Source organism: Etheostoma cragini, chromosome 5 (assembly GCF_013103735.1).
Source record: "Etheostoma cragini isolate CJK2018 chromosome 5, CSU_Ecrag_1.0, whole genome shotgun sequence".
Taxonomy (NCBI): Eukaryota; Metazoa; Chordata; class Actinopteri; order Perciformes; family Percidae; genus Etheostoma; species Etheostoma cragini.
This window is the reverse complement of record NC_048411.1, coordinates 22056082-22081249: the sequence shown is the minus strand read 5'-3', so window position 1 is coordinate 22081249 and position 25168 is coordinate 22056082. Positions and strand designations below refer to the sequence as shown.

Here is a 25168-nt window from a genome sequence, read left to right as displayed (position 1 = left end):
TAACCTAACAGCGTCAAAAGGGACGCTAACAGTCACAACCAAGCGTGTGTTATTTATAAAGGAGACCTTTGGCGTCTGTTGGGTACTTTGGCGACAAAGGCACCTGACCAAGCGTCCGTATTTTACAAGATGGGAGTGAGAATGTGTTGTGTATGAAGATAGTTGGGTAACACTTTACTTGAAGTTTTCTTCTCTCATGAACACATGAACCCTAAATCTAACCCTAACCATAACCCTAATCATAACTTGAATGACACTAAAATAAGGGTTTTATCTCATAAACGTTTATTAGATGTACTCATGCCAGAATTTTTTGTAAATTTTAAAAAAGCAAGAAAAATCCCAGTAGCACTCCTAGTAGAAATGATGGTTTCAAGCTTGCTTCTTCCAGTTGGTGAAAAAGACAGAGGTTGCAAAAGCTCTGAACAAAATTGGGTTTTCTCACTAGGACTTTGCTGTTTGAAGGAGGGCTATCCGGCCAGATTAGCTCTACCTCAGTAGTAATGGAACTGGTTGTATTTTGAAAAGCATCCTTCTCACTTTTTAGCCTGAGGTTATTGGTTGCTGTAGCCAGACCATGTCTGTTATGGAATGTGTCTGGTTTGATCTGTGATTGTATGAAGTAATGGTGGTGAAATATTACGGATGAAAGCGTTCTTTTAAAGCAATCATCTCCTTTACCTGACCATGTCTGATAAAAAGTAAGTCCATGAAAAGGTCTGTTCTCTTTTCCAAACAGAAAGCTGTAAATTTAACTTCACGAGTTTTTTTCTCCCTTAAGGGAAATCTGCATGGCAACAATACATGTGGAAAAAGAATCTACAGTAGAAAATGACATTTGTATGTCGTAAAGGTTATCTGTCTTCTTCTACTGTTTTTTTGTGTAATGGATGATTATTTTGATATGCTGTAGCTGTTTACCTCTGAAAGTACTTTTAAAGATGTTTTCAGTTTTAAATCTATACAATGTAAACTGCTTGGGGAAGTGATTTGCTAGAGAGCATAAGACAAAAGGAAAGTGAAAGGAGGGAAAAGAGAAACAATTAGCTGTTTGTGCTTTACATCATTTTACAACATTACATGTATTGATTTAGGATTTGCTGATTGTTTGTTGAGCTTAATCAGTAAGAGGGCTTAATGTTATGGGTATAATATTAGCACACCTGACTTTTTATAGGAGTGAGGGTAAATGGACTTCTGTCTTACCAAGTTTGTTCCTCCACTGGTTCCCCACAAGGATATGTGCTTTCCCACTTATTTTTAATTTTCTACACAAATTTGATAGAGAATGTGGGAAAATAAACATCTTAAAGTCTTCAGAGGGCTCTGTCATTACTAGTAGGCTCCAGGAAAATCCATTGAATCTAGCACTGACTGTTACTGCATTGAAATTATGTATCTGAATTTTTTGCCACTACATTTTACAATTATTTTTCACATTTATTATTCTGAGTTCATAAATTCAGAATCAAAAATTCAACACATAAAAATAAATATGAGAAAATCAGATGTTTAAAATTAAAATAATATATTTTCAACTTGCCCAAATTAAACTGCAAACTGTAATGTTTAAAATTCAGTGTTAAAATCCGGGAACCCCAAAAAAATCAATTGATTCTAGAATCTAGATCAGGAGTTTGCCATAGTAGCAGCAGCCAACAAGTGGAAACCTTTTACAATTTCTACCTGCTATTTCATCACTAAATTCCCTTCTGAGTCTTTTTTATGCAATACATCAACTGTGAAGAGTTTGAATATGGACATTTAAAAAAAAAAAGTATGGCGAATTGAAGATTTGCGTCGATGTTGGTGCAGTTGAAAAGCTCCAGTCTGACCTGACAGCCAATTGGTGGGGGCCGGGATCGCTCGCCGTTTGGCCGGTGATGCTCCCAGACCCTGGTGTCAGCTGGAAGTCTCTCAATGGACTCATGGACAAGTTTATTTCCTCAATCATTTGTTTAAATAGCAAAACACAACTATCCATTAAAAGATAAACCGCAACCTGTGTTATCTGCCAGTTATCAGATACATAATTTCGATGCATAAATATTCAGTGCTAGAAATTCAATGGCTTTTCAATTTCAAACTCAGATGAAACAGATTTACTTTCATAAATTTGTCTCGTCTTAAAATTTTATTTTAATTTATTTAAAAATTAAGTAAATTTAAGTAGTAGTTCAAATTTAAATTTAATTTATTTCATTTTATTAACATTTTTAATTAATTTTTCATATTAATCCCCAGTGGGAAAATAACAATTTAATATCATTTCATTTCAGATTAATTTAAATATCTTGGGACAATTATTGACAAAAAACGGAACTTTGAAGCAAATTGTGAAGCTGTTTGGAAATAAGTGTCCATCGTTTGTTTGTTTGTTTTATTTTTTACTTTATTATCAATTTCAATGGTCTAGTATAGGTAGGCTGATTGGTGAGTCACAGCTTAACCTAGCAGTCAGTCACAGTGAATAAGTGGCTCAGTTTCAAATGATGACAACAACCCTGTGCAACCCAAGCAAATTTGAGCGTCTTCCTTCTGGGTGGAGGTCTATAGTCACAATATGTAATACAAAGTGAAATAAAAAATGCTTTGTTTCAGCAGCCTTCACTCAGATAAACAAGTCGTAGAAACGTTGCAAATACTATAGAAGCACAGTTTATCTATTCGTTCATTTATTTTATTTGAATTCTTCCTAAAGTGACGTGAAATCCAGACTCAAATACAGAACAACGAAAATTTCGGGTCTATATGGAAAGCAGTCTTTTAGGAGGCAAACTGAGCTTGAGTCTCACCAGGAATGACACCTGCCAGCATGACGCATAAACGAGGGAAGCATTAGGCGTGAAGGTAGGCATGTAGAGCTGTGTGTGCGTGTCTGTGTGTCCATATTTGTGAGACTGTTTCTCATTTTGAAACCTGCAAGGGTGAAACCTGCTGTGCGTGTGTGTGTGACACCAGGAGGCTTGTAGCAACAGGAGGGGGTAAACAAGCTGACCTTTGTAGCTTTGATCAACCTGGAGGATGGAAATGAGCTGGGGGTGTCAGCAGATTGTTAAGAGGAGGTGGGTAAAGAAGGGAAAAATCTATTTCAGCATATGAAATGTGCTGCTGGATATGTCAATATGTATGCTCACAGATAACTGTATTTGTTCGCATCCGTCCAGTCACAACTCACCTCAGCCAGTGGTACGATTCCCTGTATATCTGCGTTGGTGATGTAGAGGTGCGAGACTTTCTCTGTTTGTCTGGAAGTTGTCTGCATGCCAGCTGGATACTCAATCTTCCAGTGCAAAGTCTGGGTTGGAACCAGGTTGATCACGTTATCCACCTCAAATTCCAGCTGCATCACCTCATACAATTGACTTTCCAATCTACATAGAAAAAGGGAGAAAAATACAATTTGTCTGTTTTAAAATCCCAAAGATATATTAGTCCTTCCAGCAAAAACATATTTATTTTAAACTACACAAGTGGGTCTATAATCCATAACCATCCTGACTGGCCAGACAATGTAAAGAGTGTCCTGTATAAAAACGTCAACAGGATATCTGAGGCAGACATTTGTACAAGCTACATTTTAAGACTGTGAATGTAGAAACACAGCAACATTGGCCATGATGTCCACAGAACACCATTCAAGTGTAATGTTGGTTAACACAACTTTTTATGTCTACTAACTTGTGACAAGGTCAAATATAATGGTAACCATACCTTTAATACAAGAGACAGAAACCTCATGGTAAGGGCTGGATTTCAATTTGTAAGATAAGACTGTTTGCGTAACAAGTAAACAATGAACTACTTCCTATTACATTTTTTGTAAAAGAGCATGAAAAATAAAGGGAGAGAGAGTCAATCTTTGGAGCTGAAAAAAATGTGTAGTTTTCATCCACAGTAAGTATCTCCTGCTACTTTTGAAAATGTGATTATGATGAAAATAATGACCAAGATGATAAAGGGGGATGATGTTGAGGATCTTGGTTATGGAAAAGATACTGACTGCTGAAAAGGAGCAAACACACCATTCATGTGCACATATGTGTGTGTGTGTGTGTGTGTGTGTAAGTGTGTGTGGGAGGGAAATGGGGAGTCATATAATCCCATCTTGAAATTAACACTTAATGAATAGAAGCCATTTTGCTTTCTGCGTTCTCTAAAAAGCCCATGCGGGTGTATGTCTGTGCCTCTCTCTTTCACTACTTTGGCACGTGTCTGTAAACATTGTTATTTTGAAAATGCTAATGTACTGTGCATCAACACAGACCAGTAGCCATGCTCAAAATGTTTTGGATGAAGGCTTATCTTAGATTAGCATGAAGACTAAAACAAGGGGAAACAGCTAGCTTGGCATTGGTAAAAGTAAGCTACATGCTTACCGGCACCTTTAAAGCCATTGTGTGAGAGTGATTCTGAGACATCACCAATCTTATAAAGACCTGTCAGTCATTATCATAAGAAGCTTTTAATGACATCTGAAATAATCACTTTCAGTTTCAGTTTTAACTTTCCACCAGAAAAACTTCTGCAACTTTTTTTTTTTTTTATATATAAAAGTGTAAAATATTAAATTCTACCTCTCTATTCCGATTCCTACATACAGAATCTTTTCTGTCATTTTGACAACTCGGATTCGTTCTGCACATCATGCCCTCACACTTTGTAGACTTTGTCATTACCGGCTTTTCCTCTTTGCCTGTCAGAAATCCTGATTCTATCTGCTGCTTGTGTGAATCACAACCAGTCGTATCATTTATCCTCACAGAAGTTTTTCTGTATCTCCTTCTTTTAGACCTGAGCCAATGATTTCACAGTTAAGATTGGGGCTGCACCTGTATTTTAGGATTGCGGTCAGATACAGGATAACTTAATAATGAATGAATGATTAGAGAATCATTATCTAACTAATATTGACAGACTAAACCAGACATATTCATTTATTGTGCATTGTGTACATTCTGTGTATTATATTGAGAGGGGACACCCTTCAAGTGACATACCGCCAAACGGCATGCTGTGTACCGCTTGCTGTCCGGCGCTTATAACAGGAATTCAAGAACAGATGAAGAGGACACCCAGATAGCTCAGTTGGTAGTGCGGGCGCCCGTATATAGAGGTTTACTCGTTAACGCAGCAGGTCTGGGTTCAATTCGGACCTGTGGCCCTTTGTCATTCCCCCCTCTCTCTCCCTATTACTTTATTCAACTGTCTAAAAATGCCCCCAAAAATAATCTTTAAAAAATAGAACAGATGTAGAGAGGGAGACAGTATCAGTGATGTAACTTTTGGAATGAATGCTTTTGTTCCTGGAAATAGCCTGGTCCATATTCTCTAGCATTTCTATAGGGATGCAACTACGTCATGGCGGGTGTGTTGCTCTGAACTGAAGGAAGCGCAGTTTCGTTTTGATGAGCAGTTTTCAAGAAACCTGCAAGCAATACTGGAGGCCAAGCAATCAACCCATTCCAAACAGGCATCGTTTGATTGGGTATTGCATTACTAAAATAAAATAACCAAACACTGCAATAAAAGGTTGTGTTTATGCTTTGACACACAAAGCAAAAAAAATACAGTAGATCTTAAAAAAGAAACAAGATCTGAAATGTGACAGTACATTTTCAACAGTCAAGATAGCAGTGAAATATACCCACTTGTAGGTCCCAGTAAGTGAAACACAAAAGGTCTCCCGGGTGAGATTTTGGAGATAAGCATTCAACACACACACCAGAGTCGACTGTTTCACAGCCTCAAGAAATGCGCCTTGAAAATAATTTAGATACTGTTTAGCAACAGTATCTTAAGAAAATCTCTCTGACTGTATGTCTGGCTCTGTTATTTTATTTTCCTGTCACTGACACACTCTCTTAAACACACACACACACACACACACACACACACACACACACACACACACACACGTCCAGCAGATTTTTGAACATGAATAAGAAAGAAAGCAGCAGCAGCAGCAGCTGTAGATTGATCTTTGAGCAGACGCTTTATTGTTCTGTCATACACACATTCATACACACACATACTTACACAGATATATAGGGGTTAAAGGTCCTGACAAAGCCAATTGCTGAGGGTCTGTGATATCTGGCCTGTGTGTGTGTGTAAGTGCGTGTGTGTCTAGGGTGATGGGGGATCAATGTGTTACACAGATAGATTAAGAAGAGAAAATTGATGGGTGTCAGCTCCCCTTGACCTCTTCCAGATCCCTCCATCTTGCTCGCTTTTCTTTCATCTGTCTCTACGCTTCTGTGTGCCCCTCTCTGTCTCTTACCAAACCCAAGCAAACATTGTTATCCCATCTTTAAACTAAAAGCCTTGCTTCGCTTCAGTTTAATGGCTTTGGTTATATTATATATAAGATCTAGGAACAATTTTATTTAACCCTCAGCCCACCCTAACCTTAGTAAAAGTCAAATTTGTCGTAAAAAGCATTAGTCAATGTCTCTAGGTTGTACTTCTACAACAAGCATCACTGTATTTCTTTGTCGGTCCAACCACCTTCTCATGTGTCAAGCAACCCTGTGCAATTACAGTCCTATGTAGGATAAAGTGTGATGAGTGCCTCGCCGAAGGACACGCTAAAGAGTACAGCAGCTTCTATGTGATGCTACAGAATAGCAGACAGGCAAGTTGTTCACGTTATTTTACTTGAGTTAATGAGAATTTTTCATATTTCGGTGAGGACCACTTGTGTGTGTGTGTGTGTGTGTGCGAGTGTATCCATGACGGCTTGTTGTTTAACCTCAACGGACACACTAGCAGTAGACCTATTTCATATTTACCAGGGAGAAACCTAAAATACAGCAGAGGTTAAGACACGTACACAGCAAGACACAATGCTCTGTCACTCTCATTCTCTGTTGCTACCTCTCTCACACTCACAGACAATGCACAAGCAACACACCTCTCTGTCTCTCTCTCACACACACACACACACACACACACACACACACGTACACACACACGTACAAAGAATCGTCCAGAACATTTTGAGTGTGTTTGGATGCAGTGTAATCGCTGGAGCTGAAAAAGCAATGTGTCTGCAGTGACAGGTTCATTCAGGTGTTAGCTCCGTCCCAACCACAAGACTCAAATACAAGATTACACTGTCCTCTAGTAAGTATACATGTACGCATGCGCATGCACGCATACATACACGAACATACAGAAATTGTGTGTCAACAAACAAAATCAAAACTATTGTAGAAGTTGATGCTTCCTTTCCCACAAAAAAAAAATGTAGAGAGGCTTCAAGAGAAACTGCAGTGTAAAACACAATCTAGGATCAATACAATATACTATTATCTTGTTTATAAGGGCAGATCTGACACATATGAAATAATGCAATTTCTGTTATTCAACCTGATGTTAGTGGTTTTATGACATTGGGCTATGACTGACTAGATGTTCTTGTTGGGAGAGAACTTGTGTTAGTGATTTGGAAGAATTGTGTGATTTTGAGATATGTTTGCAGTGTTTTGGTTGTGGATTGTGTTAGTTTATTATTGTATTTTGAAAATGCATGTGTTTGAGTTTAGTTTACAATGTGTGATTTTGAGCATAAAGTTAACCGTTTTGCCAATTGTGTGTTGTAGATGTGTTGGTGCATTAAGAGTTTAGGAAAACTGTTTAAAGTATTGAAAAAATTATCATAGCAATTGTAAAAAAAATCAGTTACAAAAAACAGAATTAAACCGGTTAACAGGCTGGAAAAAAAATGGTTTTGGTCTCTATAGATAATTTCCCAGCATAATTAAGAGTTTGCCACTTTGAGTGACAGATGGGTGCCATCACAGGGGTCTAGCTCAGCAACCAGGCTTCATTCAGCATGCCAGCTCCACCCATGCTCCACCACTTTGCCCATTTTTGGAGCAGACGGAGTCAGGCGCTGTCAATATGGTGATGGCCAACAAAATCTCCTGACAAAAACTAGGATGTTGTCTAGTTTTGGAGGGAATCAAAGACCAAAAGGCAAAATGCTTCTTCCTAGAAAGTCTAATTTTTGTGCCCAATATTCAAAAGACATCAAGGTTCGTGTTTTTGTGCCGAACCGTCACAGTACACGCAGAATACACAGCATGTAGATGGAACCACATTTAACAAGCTTGAGTTCTTCCCGGAAGGTTTTAGCTGTACACCGTTAGCAACATGTGTTAAGTTTAGTGCAACAAACTGATTGATGTGCATGTCAGTCACACTATGGCAAACACAAATGAAATGTGAGGCCTCCACAGCAGTGTTTCAGTAGACATTAAAGTTCTTATTCTAGTTTGATGGCAGGCTATACATTAATGCCAACGTGCTCACCTAAAATTTACAGTCTCAAAACCTTGTTTTGGGGGGTTGTAGAACGGCATTCGTGCTTTGTTTGGAAAATCCGGTCTGAGACAAAAATGCATGACAGAGTGAGGAAAAGTGGTTACACCACAACACATAAATTAGAACAATCCATCACAAAACAACTCTCTGAAACATTCAAAATGTAAGAACATCTAAAAGTGGACTTTTTATTCCTGACTCACCTGTGTTGCTACTGTAAAAATATGATATAGATATTTTGATACACAGTGAGACAGACAGATACAGATCTCTATGATAGTGAATGTTTCTCTGCCTATAGAGGTTGGCCTGGCTTAGCCTATAAACCCAGATAAAAAGATACACTTCTGGCAGCAGAAAGAGTTTTTGAGAGACATGCAGGCTAGGCTGGATACACTTCTTACGCTTGGGTATAACGGGTTTGGCCCTTCTAGAGTCTCAGAGCTGATTAAAAGAGATGATTGACAATTTTTTGTATCTGTTTATCTATTTAGCCTCAATTAAACAATTTAGTTTCTAGGCTGGGTCATCAGAGATAAACTGTGCAGCCTCACTAATTCTGTTCTTGCCTCAATGTTAGTCACCTTTCTATTTGGATGACTCCCAGTAACTTTGGTGATCCCTTGATTTCCTTTAACACCATTATCAGGTGGACATTTGTGGCTATTGCATGGATTGGCACATTCTTGTCACTTAAAGATGAATTGTTGTAAAGTTGGTGATACTCTACCACCATCATCAGGTAAACATTTGAATATGATACTCTGTATTTAGTGCTAATTACCAAATCTTAGCATGCTAAATCAAGATGGGAAGCATCATACCTGCTGAACATCAGCATGTCAGCAGTATTATTTTAAGCATATAAACATGTTGATGTTAGCATTTAGCTGAAAGCACCGCTGAGCCTAAGCGTCACAAAGCTGCTAGTGGGACTGTAGATTCTAAGTCTCTTAAAGTGATCACACAATGACATCTTTATAATACAGAACTTACTAAGAGACAGTTAAAGTTATACTTTGCCGATTTTTAACCAGCTCTGTGTCATCTTTGTGTGGGCAGTGTATTTAGAAACAGAGCTGAGTCTACTGACATCCGCTGCTCGGTGCTCTGTGCACTGGCACCATGGAGGGAAGCCAACATGGTTCTAACACACTGCCATGACACAGAGCTTCAGCAAAATATCTTCATAAACAAAAAAACAAATTAAGATGACTGCAATGTACACACATACTGTATAAAGTATATGTAATATATATTATAGAAAGTATATATAGTATAAACTAACCCTAACACACACACATGCACACCCTAAGACAGCTCCAATGGCCTTGGCGTAGAAGAGGATACACAGTCAATGACCCGTTCATCTGTCTGTCACAGCTTTAACAAGACAAGACACACACTTTGAACCGTTACTCACTCACACACACACACACACACACACACACACACACACACACACACACACACACACACACACACACACACGCTACATTTAAAGTCATTTAGCTGACGCTTTTATCCAAAGTGACTTCCAATAAGTGCATTCAACCATTAAGGTACAAACTCGGAACAGCAATAATCACGTAGAAGAAGTAGATAACTTTAAATAAGCCACACTACCAAATGCCACATGTAAGTGCCCACTGTACTTTAAGCGCAACATGTAAGTGCAATTTTTTATTTATTTTTTTAGCTCATAGATAGATACATAGATAGATAGATAGATAGATAGATAGATAGATCAATGCTTCAGTAATAGTCAAGTCTCACACTTAACATTATTAATTGCTTCACCCAATATATGCCAGATACACACAGATGCACACCCTAGATTACTCCTGGAGCGTCTGATCTGAAACTCCCACTGATTAGGTTAAAGAGAGAGAGAGAGAGAGAGTTTTAAAATATTCATCATTAATTATAGGTTACATTTGAAATAAAGCATGTAAGCATGTACATAAGCAAGGTAGTTGTCATGATATTTATTGAGGAATCCACTTTTTTCCTAAAACTTTTTTAGTTTTTTTTAAAGGAGATCAGCTCAGTGTGGCTCCTCTGTTTTTTTCACACCCCATTGCTGACCCCTCAGTGGTTTTCCTCCTGAGGAGAAGCAGGTGGTAACTAAAGGAAAATCTCTCCCTTTACCTAAGTCACCCTCAAAGTTGCACATTCAATACACACGCACACACACACACACACACACACACACACATACACACCACGTAGCAAGTGCAAAGAGGACAGTTTGTCTTATCAAAGTGCACTGTAGGAAAGTGGTGGTCTCGGGCGAAATTCAAAGGACAACAGAGAACAAACACACACCACTGGCAAGACGAGAGGAAACACCCCCTGGGAGAATACAAGCCAGGAAAGGAAGGATGGAAAAGGGAGAAGGACAAGAAAAAAGGCAAAGTATTTTTTTTTTATCTTCCCTTTTTGCTAAGAGGAAGTTGTCCCTTGCAGCATTTCCCCTCAGCACCCGCACAGCCAGCCTGACAGCAGGTCTGTGTATGTGTGTATCTGTGTGTGTTACACAAAGCGAGGGACACAGGGTTTTTTGTAGATAAATATCTGATATGAGAGAGACCGACAGAGAGACAAGGAAATCAAAAAGCATCACATGGACACAAAAGGTAGTAAAGACCCCCCCACCCCCCCACCACACACAGATACAACATACAAAATACATAGATATTTTGCTGCTGTCAAAAATGTGTTAGCTACAACAGAGGAAAACAGAAGTAAAGGCAAGGCAACGCCAGGCGGAACCACAGGCCGACAACACTGTCATAGCCATCACCCACCTTCACCTGTACTGTGTGTGAGAGAGAACGAGCATGTGTGTGACAACTGGACGCAGAGATGCAACGCCCCGCCGCAGACAACCCTGACAGTTTGACTTAAGAAAACCCTGAACTGTGTATGTGTGTGTGTGTGTGTATGTGTGTGTGAGAGACAGCCCATACCATTTTGTCCATTTTTGTGTGTGTGTTTTGTCCTATTTTACATCCTTTGCGTTCTACTTCCGGGATTGCTTCGGTGCTGGAGTATATTCAGCCGGATGCGTGTATTTTCCGTTTCGTTCCGCAGTTGGACATTTAAATTCGATGTATTTATGAGGACTATTGTTGACTGCTCCTCAGATCTCTGCAGGGTAAATTGAGACAGATAGCTAGATCATCTGTCCAATCTGAGTTTTCTGTCATAAGACTATTTTGCAATGGCTGTGTGTGGAGTTTAGCATCGCCCATGACAATTCTGATTGGTTTAAAAAAATGCCTTTAAACCGGAGCATGTTTTCCTCCCATCCATAAATGCTATGTGGAGTAGCTAGACACTCCTTCAGTGCGCTTTAGTGGAGAGTCTGGCAAAGTTAGACTAATTTTGCCCCGACACGGTGAATCTGCCTTTCACCCTTAATTGCAACACCTCATTGCAAACTTGGTTCCAGACATACAACCATCCATTCAACACACACCCGCTGCGTCTTTTTAACCTGGATTAGCCTTCACTGACCAGCTGTCAAATCTTGGTTGCTATTGGTTGCCTATGGTGGCCAACAAGGGCCACCGTGGGTAACTGATAGCATGATAGGTAACTCATAGTATCTCCATGTGTTTAAGAACACATGGGTTTGTGTGTTTAGTTGTGTGTATATACAGTGCGTTTGTATATTTAGTTGTGTATATTTGCAGTATGTTTGTGTATTTGGTTGTGTAATTTGCAGCGCGTTTGTGTATTTGGTTGTGTAAATTTGCAGCGCGTTTGTGTATCTGAGTGTGTGTATTTTTGCAGCGCGTGTGCTCAATGCTGTGCATCCGTTTAGTCAAATTAATGAAGTTGTTTTCTTAATTTGCATGTGTTTTCTGAAATTGCAGGTGGTTTGCCCCGGTAGGCCACCGTAGGTACCAAACCCTTTAATGTCAAGAGAAATGGGAAGTAAAAATAGCGAGAGACAAAAAAGGAGTTGGGTGCTATTTTAAACTCTCTGGTATAACAAGCTATATAGGAATGTAAAATACTAAATACTTAATGACTGATCTTGTTGATGCAGCATAATGAAAGAACAGTTGCGTGTGAGCCGCGACGTGTGGTCACCATGACAACTAACAAAAATCAAATAACATTTTCAGTTCAATGGCCTTTCCATCTATTTTATTTCTATGGACTTTATAAAGTTTCTTTCAAACATGATAAAAATGAATTTATTGCAGCCAATTAATTTCATTACACAAATGTGTTGATACAAGATTTAATCAAATTCTATTTAAACATTTGCCATTTAATTTTCATTTTAGCCAGCTTTTATGATAAAAAAATGTACAAACCTAGAATAACTGTTGAGACAAAACTGGATTCACATGCATGCATATGCTCTCAAATAAAACATACAGCTATCTTACTCACATCAAAGCATGTGCTAAGATATTCGGTATATGAAAATGTATTTTCTAATGGATACACACTGTCTAAATGGAAGTCTAACCCTGCTGATGATTCAATTCCAGCTGTGGCCCGCAATTAACAACTAAAATACACACACTAAATTGGAAATAGAAGAAACTGAAAAATGCATCAGGTTGACAAGCTTTGAGATAATAGACTGAAAAAAAAACACAAAGAAGGACACACTCACACTGTATCTTTCTTTGATAAGGTAGTTACAGCTTACATGAACAGAGACCAAACTGGCTGCAGTACGCACGCACGCACGCACGCACGCACGCAAGCACAGAATAAGCCGCAGAATAACTAATAATTAATTTAATTTAATTTGCTTTGAAAAAAAATAGCAACATGTTGTTCCAGGCTTCCTTTTAGCCCTATTGGTAATATTTGATACATATTTTGTCAACACTAGCTAGGTTTCCGTCCTCTAATCAAATTATTAGAAGTTCGGTAAAAAAAACGAATGCCGAAAAAGCTGGTGAAAGTGTTTAACCATCCAACAGCTTTAAAGAGATTTAAAAACCTGTACGTAATGACGTCACATTCTATGTTGTGGTCAAATTGGTATATTGAATTCATTTAAGACATTTTATGGTGCTCCCGTTTATTTCCGAATCGCACAACATCCAAGCAAACGTTAACAAAAAAACAAAGTTTTGCTAGACACAATAGATTGCGCCGTCTACCTACACATGAGTCATAATTGCAGAAGTTGTAATATTACTTATGTGCCAGCTGATAGCAAAATATCAAGCTATAGTAAGAAAACAACAATGGTATCATCAAATTGCTACAATGATGCAGATGCACGTAAATGCCCAACTACAATGGGGGCAACCTTTAACTGGCCTGTCCCCTGACCCAGAGAGGCCCTCCGGTTCCAACCATGAAGCGTCTCGCCATTGCGCTCTACAAACTGGCTACAAGCACAGAGTACAGAGTGGTAGGCGAAACATTTGGGTCAGCAAGACCACTGTGTGTTCATGCTGTGCGAACGAGAGGATTACCTAGCGTGGATAAGGCGCATGAGATCTTGCTGTGTAACTATAGAGCGCACCTTGTGCTACAGGGTGTATGGCGCACTAGCTGGGACTCACGTTTCACTAAAACACCCTGCAGAAGGCTGCAGGGATTTTCTCAATAGAAATGGCTGGCTATCAATCATATTACAACAGGCTGTAGTAGATAATCGTTGCATGATAAGAGACAGTTGCGTCGGCACTCCTGGCCGTGGTCTTCACCACTCTTGACCCGCACAGGTGCGTCTGTTTAACCATAAAATTACCTAAAACTTATTTTCAATTAATTATTTATTCGACAAATAACGTTTCCATCAGCGTTTATCGCACAAGCCGTATATTGGTTAAGAGAAAATCCGATGAGACCAAACGTATAAAGTTTGAGTCTATATCCATGAAATTGAATCAAATTTTACTGTTTCCATAAGTCCTTTTTCCTTTGATATCATTTGATTTGCATAAAAAACATGTGGATAAAAAAATGCTGACTGTAATGCACGCAGAAGAAAAAAGTCTGTTTGTGTGTAAAGGAGAGTGTGTGTGAGTGTGTGTCTGAGCTGTTGAAAATACAGTCAGATTGTCACGGAGAGGACAGAGGGGACTCTGAGGGAATGAGTTTGCAGAGATGAAGAAGACATGCACATACTCACAAACAAAAACACACACACGCACAAGCGCGCACACACACACACACACACACACACACACACACACACACACACACACACATATATATACACACCTCAACATACAGTACATTTTCTTCTGCATGCACATACAGGCTAAGACACAGATTGGTTGACATCAATTTCTGGTTCAAATTGTATTCTGTGTAAACATACAGTAGAGGTTTATTCCTCAACGACACTGGTCCAATATTCATCTCATCACCCTGTGACCAGTGAGCAGGCTACATGGGGTTAGACATGCACACAATCTTTCGCTCATTCCATTTCCCTCTCACACACAGTAACAAGTATGGCAGTGTGGTAAGTAATGGGCTTTTTCCTGGTCTTTCCTTTTTTAGGTGTGTGATTGCATATAGGCCCTTTGCTGACATGCACTGAGCGCCTATAAACACACACACATACGTATGCACGGACGCACGCATGCAGATTTGCCATCTCTTATTCTTGTTTGTTTCTACCCCCTACCTTGACATTCAAATAGTCTCCTCTCTACACAGACAAAAACGCACACGCACACACACATTATCCTCTTTTATGATTCACCTTCTAAAACAAAAATACTCACATACTCCTTCTCTCCTCATTTAACAGCGGTGACACACACTCTCCTTCCCTCATGTACACACGAGGGGACCAACACAGACCCCCCAACGGATCCACAACAATATGAAACATGCAAATGCTTTTAAGAGGAGCTCAGCAAAGGGACACGAGTGTGCGTCTGCACCTGTGTGTGTATGCATACGTAAATGGTCTCCCCAGTGACATGTTTAGTATTTCCTTTTGTAGATTTAATGCTTTGTTTTTGGGGGGCACACAGCAGATAGAGTTTAGGAAGACAGGAGAGGAAATATTGCTAGACTTTGTCTCACTCAAAGTCTTGGTTTAGATGTTGAAAACAAACCAACTTATCAAGTGAGGCTTCAGGTTACCTTACTTTGAACAGAAAACTGTTGAACTTAAATTTTCCCTTCTGCCATTCAACCCCAAAGGCATTACACAGACTTAGAGATTAATAACTATAAAGATAAATGTGTTGTGACCACTTGCCCAGAATTGGTTTGAATATGAAGAGAAAATTACCTTGACATTTGGTGACTGTCAGACACAGTGCTCACATGTACAATTTGAATGTTTTAACAAACTGAATATGCAATAATGTATTATGGCCATATCAGTCGGTGACAGAGAACAACAATTATATTTAATTTCTTAAAAATGTTAGGTTAAAGCCACATAGACTAATTTCACTGGCCTTTACCTATCTCATTTAAGAAATTGTAAATCATTGGGTTGTGGGTAATTACTGCTTCTCCGAAAACATAGTTGGGTATTACAGTTTTTCTCAATTGGTTTGGCTCATTTCTTGAAACAGAAATCACATTCTCAAAACTCTAAGAATCATTTGGCCAAACAGTCTTAGAGTTCAGCACAACGATATAGCTCACTTGCAAAAGCTCATATCTCTCACAAAACCATTCACTCATGCTTCAAAAATAATTTCCTTTCCCAAATAAAGAGTCAGTGCCACAAAAACGGCAAAGATCCTTCTCAATTGCATTGGCTCATTTTTTGAAACAGACCAGACGTTCTCAACACTCTTGGTGCTTTTGCCAAAATAACCTGGACGGTTCAGCACAACACCATGGTTCACCTGCAAAAGATCATCTCTCTCCCAAAACAGTTCACTCATGCGTCAAAACAAAATTTCTTTCTCATTTAAATAGTCAGTGCCCCCAAAATCCTTTTTACCTTTGACATTTTGTAAGCACTGCAAGTCAAGATGTTTTGTTACAATGGCAGAGGACCATTGAAAAATCCCTCATGTCCACTGCCAAGGGAAATTGTAACCATTTTTATTCAGGCACACGAAATAACTTCCATACATCAGAGTAAAAAGAAAATGTTACAGAGGTTGCAGTACAAGGTGCCACCTGCTTGTGAAAACACTCACACACATTTACACTCCGATGGCACAGTATCAGGAGCAACCTGGGGTTCAGCACCAAGGACACTTCAACATGTGAACGCAGGGCCGGGAATCATATCGCCAACCTTCCAACTAGCAGGTGACTGCTCTACCACTGAGCCACATCCATCCCATGTCACCTTTTAACCTTCCACTACTGTAAAAAAGTCCATATTTCAATATAAAATGTGTTGTGGCTGTTTTTTGTGATTGTATGATGGCAGTGATAGATAATTTACCGTTTGTACCCTGTACTACTTTGCTCCTTGTCTCGTTTTAAACTTTCAAAATACATGAAAGCTTCTGAGAGAAAGACAAAACCAAAAGAGAGTTGGTAAATTTGAGAGCGGAGACAAGAGGAGAAATAAAATAGAGATATCGGAAGACAAACGAGAAGACGATAAGACAGAAGGGAGGAGATAAGATGGAGAGTGGAAGAAAGACTGATACAGAAACAGAGAAAGAGAATGAGAGACATACCAGTGAACAAAAGAACAATGAGCAGAGTGGGATTTCACATCTCAGCAAGGTTCTCGGCACCAGACTCTATTAGGACTGCTCTGGTTTGTCTAATTGCTGCAAAATAACAAGATATAAATTATAATCTTGATGAGATACAGATGATGCGTCGTTAACAAGTGAGTTCCCGCCGTTCATTTCCACATATCTCTGAAGATCTCATTAAGTCCAACACATCTCCTCCCACTCAGTTACCTCACATAACCCTCTTTCCTAAAAGCAAGCAAATTTAACTCTGATCTTTTGACAGATTATTGCTAAGCATTTTTAAATGTTTTTTTTAAGGTTCTCGCTGTAATGAATGCCAATAGGTAAAGCACTGGCGAGTTGTAGTAAGTTTATTATAAAACATGCAAAATGTAATGACATACAGAATATGGGAAAAGTGTAATAAAAAACCTGAAATGTCACTACAGGAAAAACAAAATAAAAAAGGGAAACGTGATAAACACAAAACATTGGAGAATTACTGGACAACAAAATCACTTTGGTTTTCCAGCCTTGCATCATGACGTACTAAAACTTTGCTTTCCATTTACTGATAATTATGTTTTCTTTTCGAGCAGATAATTTTGATACTCTTCCACCATTACATGTAATCATCAACCTTTCAGCTCGGACTGATAAATTGTAACTGCTTTAAAAGCAAGACAACTTTTTAAAAAGACAGAGAAAAGACTATAAGGTTTTTTCTGGTTTGTGTTATTAAACATATCCAGCTTGGATTGTTGAACACCATGTCCGCTCTGATGTACACTTCATTGGTTCCTATTGCCCTTAAAGGGAACACATGCTTTTCTGTGTTTTCTGTCATATCTACAATGTCAAAATGTTGGACTTTTAAATAATGGTATTTCATATAATGAGGTAATTGTATAGACAATTGTGAGTTTACAAAGTTCAGATTTCCAACTATTGCTGAAATATTCTATTAAGTGTCCACTGTTAACTATGGTAGCTCCATGGCTAACAGCAGTAAACAATGTCATCTTGGCTGCCAATGCTTTTAAATTTTTCGCAATGGAGGTTCACATTATTGCTGATACATGTCAGATTGAGTATCGTTGGCTCCGAAGCCTTTATCTGCAATTTTTGACACGGAGGCTCCCAAGTTTCCATGAAGCATGCTGGCCAATCCGAGCAGACTAGGCTTTTTTTGGGAGGAGGGATTAATTATAAGCATGTAACCATGTTTTAGTACAAACACAAAATGCAAGTATAATCATGAAAATGCTTTATGCTTAATGCCCTTTAAATCCCCGTATGCCAATCTCTGTCTCTCTTACACACAAGATCAATAGGTGGGAGGCTATGTGAGAAATCTGGTGCAAAAGCAGAGTGACAGCTACCAACAACAACACCAAGAACACACACATTTTAAAATAAAAACTGCAGTCACAGTTGTAGCCTTTGACGCTGTCACCTCAAACTCCATCCCAACTTGATGACCTGTCTTGCTCCGTCGTGCTCACACACAGATATTGATTTAATGCAGCACTAGGTATCACATCCATCTTTGCTTTTCTCCATCTTCTCTAGTATTTCTGTGCTTTTATGATATTTGTCCAGGGAGGTGAAGACACATCGTTTGAGATATGGGCTACATGGCCCTGCCGGGACCAAAATGCGATTTCTTTACGTAATTTATTTGAGCAACGGCCATTTCTCTTGAAGGAAGAAAATAATGCTAGGCTATTTGTAGCAAGGTGAGCAAGGATCCAGATCATTGCACCTCCAGACTATTATTACCGTATTTCTTCTCGAGTGTATCTTGTTTTGATTTGCCACCTTCTTTTTTTTTCAAATTTAGCCAATCTGGGAAGGTCAAAGGTCATGCTCGGCTAAAAAAAGATCCCTGGAGCAGCATCTGGGTTTTGCCGTTTTGTTTGATTTGTGTGTGTTGTGAGAGATGTTAAAAAAAGCACACTTAACATCATAATGGAAACATTTAATTATTGTCACTTAAAACTAAAACTGTAAATGGGGGTTTCCAGCTAGGAAACAAAATGGAAATGTAAAGATCCAAGCGCAGTAGTGTGTTTTATAAACAGCAATAATCTGCTCCACATTGTGATTTACAATGAGGTACAAGAGCCAAAAGGGGTTTTATGTAATCTGCGTCTTGTGGCTTTTGCTTGAATAGGGCTCCACTCCCACAGTGAACATTACCCTTGGCATATGCAAAATAGCTTGCATAGAGTTTTTTTATTAAGTTTGTAATGATACCAATTGAAACATGGTCATGACTACAGTAAAAACCTTCCTCTGGTGGCCTTCCCACTGTTTAATGACCAGATATGTTTACATATTATATTCCCTGCACTCTGGAAAGGAAATCTATACCAATCTGTAGGATGCTCTACATGTAGTTGAACATGTGTATATCATGCTTCAAGGTTATCTTTATTGCACCACTAGGGTGAATTTGTTTTGCAGCCAGGGTTCACATAAAAACAGAATGCAGAAAGACAACATCAATACCGCATGATCACAATAAATCACAGAGCTAGAGCAGGGGAATGGAAAATCATACCAGTGTGAATGTGCAAGTGGGCAAGAAAAGTGCAAGGAATGCAGCCAGGGTGCTGTTTGCTATTACACCAAGCATCAATAGCACTTGGGATGAAGGAGACGTTGATTCTCTTAGTCCTGCTAAAGGGTGCTCCGAAACGTCCTGAGGGAAAAGCTCATGTAGTGTTTGTAATATTTCTTTGGTGTGGAAAGTTAAATCAACTAACTGTAGGTGGAATGATGCACAGACACACATTTACACACAACCGCGTGTGTGTATGTGTCTTCGAGGGAACTCCGCTGTGTTTTCATTGCTTTAAATGTGCATTCTTTGTGTTACTGTACTCTACAGTAAACTCATATTCATTGTTTGTATCAAAACGTTTTTGTTGTTTCGGCTTCATAATGGCAAATGACTCAATCACTGGCTTTATACTGTTTGATAGATTTGTGCATGCCCTCCCCAACATCCTCTAACACACACCAGATTCACACATGCATCCTCTGACAGAGACTCTAAAAGAGAAAAAAAGAGAAAGAATGAATTATTAATGGTGCCGTCTAATTATGGTGTGTGGCCCTGAGAGAGATATGATCCCTGGGAAATCACATCTAACAGTCATTTATCACAACAAATAGAGTGAAAAACACTGGTTAGAGGAAAAAAGTGAGGAGAGGGGGTGAGAGAGACAAAGAGAGGGCAAGAGAAGAGCAGAGATAAAAGGCAAGCCCTCTGCTATCAGACTCTACTACTGAAATATGCTGAGGAGATGCTGTACAAGGATAGAGTGGAGAGAAATGGTCAAAGGAGAGTCTAAAATAGGGAATTAAGAAATGCTCAAGGGAAACTGGAGCCCCATAAGAGCAATTAAATGCCTCGTAAAGCTGGGTTTACAGGGCAACACATGGTACATTTAATACAAACTAAAAAGAATGTGCTAAAAAGAAACGTGTCCGATCTAGTAGAAAGCATACATAAAGTTATTAATAAAATGTTACTTGTGTCTGTCTTTATACTTAACAGTAAAATAATAAACAAGATTATTGAAACTTCAATGTTTGGTCATGTCATGTTCAACTCTAAAGATTACATGTTTTTTAAGGAAAATGCAAATGAGTTAATGGACGGGGCTATAAGTATAAAGCAGGGTTGTCTGACACAACATTGCACAACTCACTTTACTGTCATTCCTCTTTATCAATGTCCTTGCACCTATTGCGGCCAAGTAGCATCCTTCCCTCTTTGCTAATATAACATAAACAATATGAGAGGTCAATCCCACCGGAAGAATTGACCCATACTTTTTGAAATAAACGGCCAGAGTAGGGGCATTAAAAAGATCTGTGTGGGTGTGTGCAGCAGGCCTTTAAAGTTTAGGCCAGAACAACATTTAAGCTGTGGGTAAGGGTAAATCCCTTGTCAGAGAAGACATTGTGTCATATGCACAGGTGTTAATAATAAAATGACTGATGGATGAATTCCATTTAGCTGCTTCAGGGTCCTGGTATTGTGCATTATGTTGCTCACAACTTGACAGCAAATATACAGTTTCCGTCTATCCGCCTATCTCAACTCGCACACATTCTGTTTCTACAAAGTATTAGCATTGCTGCAGTACTAGAGCTACTTTTTAGTTTTGTGTCCTTCAGATAATCCTTAAGTGGTGTGAAATACACACTGTTGTACCATGCTTCAGGGGCTCATTAATGGCTTAGGTCATGTGCATTTAGTCTCTTTTTAATGCAAGTGTTTTTCTGACTGCCACGACAGAGAAGTCCGGTAGGGATTGTTGCAGAGCACCTTCAGTAAGTGTTATTTATCCTTTACAATATATTGATTAACCTCACAGAGGCCTATAGAAATCTATCTGACAAAGTCTGATGCACTCCCCTTCACACTTACACACAACCCAATATATATATATATATATATATATATATATATATATATATATATATATACTGTGTATACTGTATATATTTTAGCCACTAATAATATACACAGGGGCATCTGAGCCGTGCCATGATGTTCTGGGCTGGGCGGAGCTGACAAAGTGACTGAATCAGGCCAAGAATCAAATTCAGCCTGTCAGCCATGCAGACCAAGGGCCCACTCAGGCCTTTAAAAAAATAAAACACCAACTCCCAGAAGGCCAAGCTTTTTGCCTCTCTGCCTCCTCTCCCTGACAGCTCAAATGGAGGTGGGGTAATGGTGTGTGTGTGTGTGCTTGTGTGAGTGTGTGTGTTGGCGTGCACATGTGTAGGATTGTAGGATTCAGGGAGAAGGTTAGAAAAAGAAGAGCAAAAAAACGGAGAGAAAGGTTGAATCGGAGACAGGAGAGCCAGGAAGATAGATGGATAGAAAGACAGAGAAAGACGGAGAGCTACTCTACCCTGCTTCCCATCAAGGACACTGGGCTCATTTTCAGTCTGTCATTATAAAAGCAGCTATGAAAGACCTGGGAGACTTTCCGCACTCATGCTCCGTACATGCTTTTGGTCATGTGCATGTTTGTGTGTATCTTCGAGAGCTCCAACCAAGCCGGGAGCCCCCCATGTCAGATGGTAAATGGTCTGGCCTCAGTGTGAAACAAGCCTGCGGGTTCAATTCCCCTGCTCACACCAGTGACCCTGTCAATCAAACTATCAGGGTCAGGGAGAAAGAGAAGGAGAGGAAAGAGGATAAAGTGAAAAGAGAATGGAATAAAAGAGAGAAAGGAGTGGGGGCAAAATGGGATAGAAAAAGGGAGGTAACACAAATACACAAAGAATTCAAGAGAAAGGGGTGATGTGAAAATATACATGCCCCATCTCTTGTGCATGTTTGTGTTTGCATAAAGGCATCTCAAAGGACAGGTCCTGCAAACATCGTTTGTCCTGAATAGAGCAGTTCAATTTTCGGAAAGGTCTCTGTACACACAAATAAACAGGCAAGCACACTCCCACACAGTGTTCTTGGACTTTGTGTCTGTTTACACCTCTGGCATTGGAACACTTACTGGCTATTAGAGTGGTGGCCAGACAGGTCAGGAGACAGTGAGAGACAGAGGAGAGAGAGACAGAGACGAGGTTTGGACTTTTGATTTTCTTTGTTGCGACATCTCACAGAAAGAAGGCAAAGACAGACTCAAACACATGCATGCATGCATGTACACACACATGCACACACACATGCACGCACACGCACGCACGCGCAAACACAAACAGACCTTCGCCAACACAGATGGCAAAAGCAGCCGCTGTGAATACCAAAACTCCTTAATGCTTCCAGGCAGACTGGCACAAATGGCATTTAAATACAAACAGCCAGATCAGCTTCTCCCACAGTATATCCCTGTAATCAGTCCCAAAACATTCAATAGTTTGATATATTCATCCTCCAGCCTTCAGATACCTAGACTTAAGCATTGCCATAAGGTCTGACACAAGGGAGGCACAGCTTTCTCTCTGGCCCTACAAGGACCTTACATCCTCCTTTGGAAGCTGTGATCAGCCTTGAAACAGTGGAAACCAGCGGGCAGTGTCCTGTCCCTATTAAGTCTTAGAAGGCTTGGACTCCCTTCTTGTTACATTCTCTGAGCCAGTTTATGATGCTTTACACAAATGCAATATTTTATTTCTTGTCATCTAACCCATCTCTCAGCATCCACAGTACATTTGAATGCCCTTACAAAAAGCACAAACTTCCCAAAAACTAAATAAATAAATAAATATATAAACAGTATATATATCGCTACAGAGCTCTGCATGCAGCTCCACATGGTGCTCCACATGTTGCTCCTCATGGTGCTCCGTCAGGTCAGTGGTAGTTTGTGGTTCAGTTGCCCAGAAATAGGTGACTGTACCCCAGGTACAGAACCCAGTGAGGTTGTTGTTTGGTGGTTCAGTTAGCCGAGAATGGGTGATTGTAAACGCGAGCTGGCAGTCATTTTGGCGGAGATTAAGGTTAAGTTTAAGCAAGAAAAAATGAGCGTTATGAGGCGACAAAAGGTTAAGTTAAGGCACCGGATATATACTGTATATATATGTATAACGGTGGTTGCCTGGTTGCACAAGCAGCTCCCATGTGTACTGTATATCTGACAATCTAGTGTGTGAATATTTTGCAGCATGTTTTATCAGAAGAGCATGTGTGCTCAGCCGTGTTTTTCTGGACAATGGTCAAAGTTTAAAACCAGGACTTAAAATGAATACACAGGAACTTCTCAAAAAATATAAAGTAATCAGTCAAAAATGACATTCACACTACCCACCAATACTGTTGAAATTTCTAGGAATAAAATGTCTTAAAGTGGGACTATTTGGAGTTGATTCCTCAAACTACTCTGTTCAATTCATCCAAAAGAAACGTTTTCGGAAATTAAAAAGGTTGACCATTGCAAACAGGTTTTCCATGTCGTTATAAGTGACAGGAGTCACAAGTGCATGAGAGTGCTTGCTGTGTTCAACACGGCGTAGGGGCTAAAGATAAAACATATTTTTTGTCTCAGTGTGCACATCATTGACCCTATATTTTCATTGTGCTCTTTGTGTTTGATGCACTACAAGTGTAGTTATAGTGTTCTATATATGGCAGTGCTCCTTACCAAGCCTGTTTTATATTTTCTTTTTAATTGCAAAATATGCAATTTTATTCCACAGCATATGTCTGTATTTTAAACCCCTCAATAACTACTATATGTGTTTTGTGCACTTACAGAGTCCTTATCAATTGCCATTGGTGCATGTTGTTGTCATTGAGGGAGAAACATTGTTGTAGTTTGGGAATTGCAAACCTGCAATCCTTTTTTTCAAGAAACAATCACACACATACAACTTTTGGATCAATGGGACAGCAAATCAGTCTGAAATGTCATAGAGTCATTGATTTTTCAGTTTCCAATAAAGGCACTTTCCGACAGAGGCAAAACTGAAACAAAAATAAAAAATCACAGACACAGAGGCAGACAGAAAATAAAACTCAATGTGCCAGTTGAAAAAGAAGAACGGAGAAGAATACACAGAGAGAGAGAAAGGTAGAGGTAAATGAATGGCTGATGTCCTTAAAAGTAACCATGCTTTTCAAGGTGGGAGCTGGGCAGCCAAAAGTCAACAGCCAGACAACGGATAGCACTGAATTCATTTATAGGAGTTGCTGTCTTGAATGACTGCTACACACACACACACACACACACACACACACACACACACGTTGGAAGTTGATTCGTCAATCAATACCTCACTTCCTCCTGACGTCTGAAGAATTAGCGGGAGTAAAAAGCAGCAGCTCAGTCTGTTCTTTTTAAATGTTGTTTATTCAAAGATTGTTGACTGAGAAGCAGCTGGAGCAGCTAAGCACCTTGCTTGTTGACAATTGTTTAAGGGAGACTATGGAATTGTATCTGCACCTCACCTGTCCTGAATGTCTTGGTTGATCCGTTGAACCATCATTGGAACCTGCAACTTTTAAGTCACAGGAACAGCATCTTTATAATTTCCAATTTGGAACATTTTTTAAATAATTAACACATCTTGAAATACAAGTAAAGAAATGTTCACAAAATGTTTCACTTCAGTACGTAACAGTAACAAAGGAAGGAGCTAGCAATGGGGTAAAGTGACCTTGATGTGTTAAATCTGTGGATTACCCCTTTAAGACACCTAACTCCAAAGATATTCCCCAAGGAGCCTTCTTG

At 39.4% G+C, this 25168-nt stretch overlaps 1 protein-coding gene across 2 annotated transcripts in view; it reads right to left on the bottom strand.

Annotated features, from left to right (window-relative positions):
• si:dkey-215k6.1 (transmembrane protein 132C) overlaps positions 1 to 25168 on the bottom strand; it is a 244993-nt gene that overhangs the window by 68428 nt on the left and 151397 nt on the right. For both annotated transcript variants that reach the window (XM_034871794.1, XM_034871796.1), the window contains exon 5: positions 3179 to 3374. In XM_034871794.1, coding sequence (XP_034727685.1) covers positions 3179 to 3374 — 196 coding nt within the window. The remainder of the gene's footprint in view (positions 1 to 3178; positions 3375 to 25168) is intronic.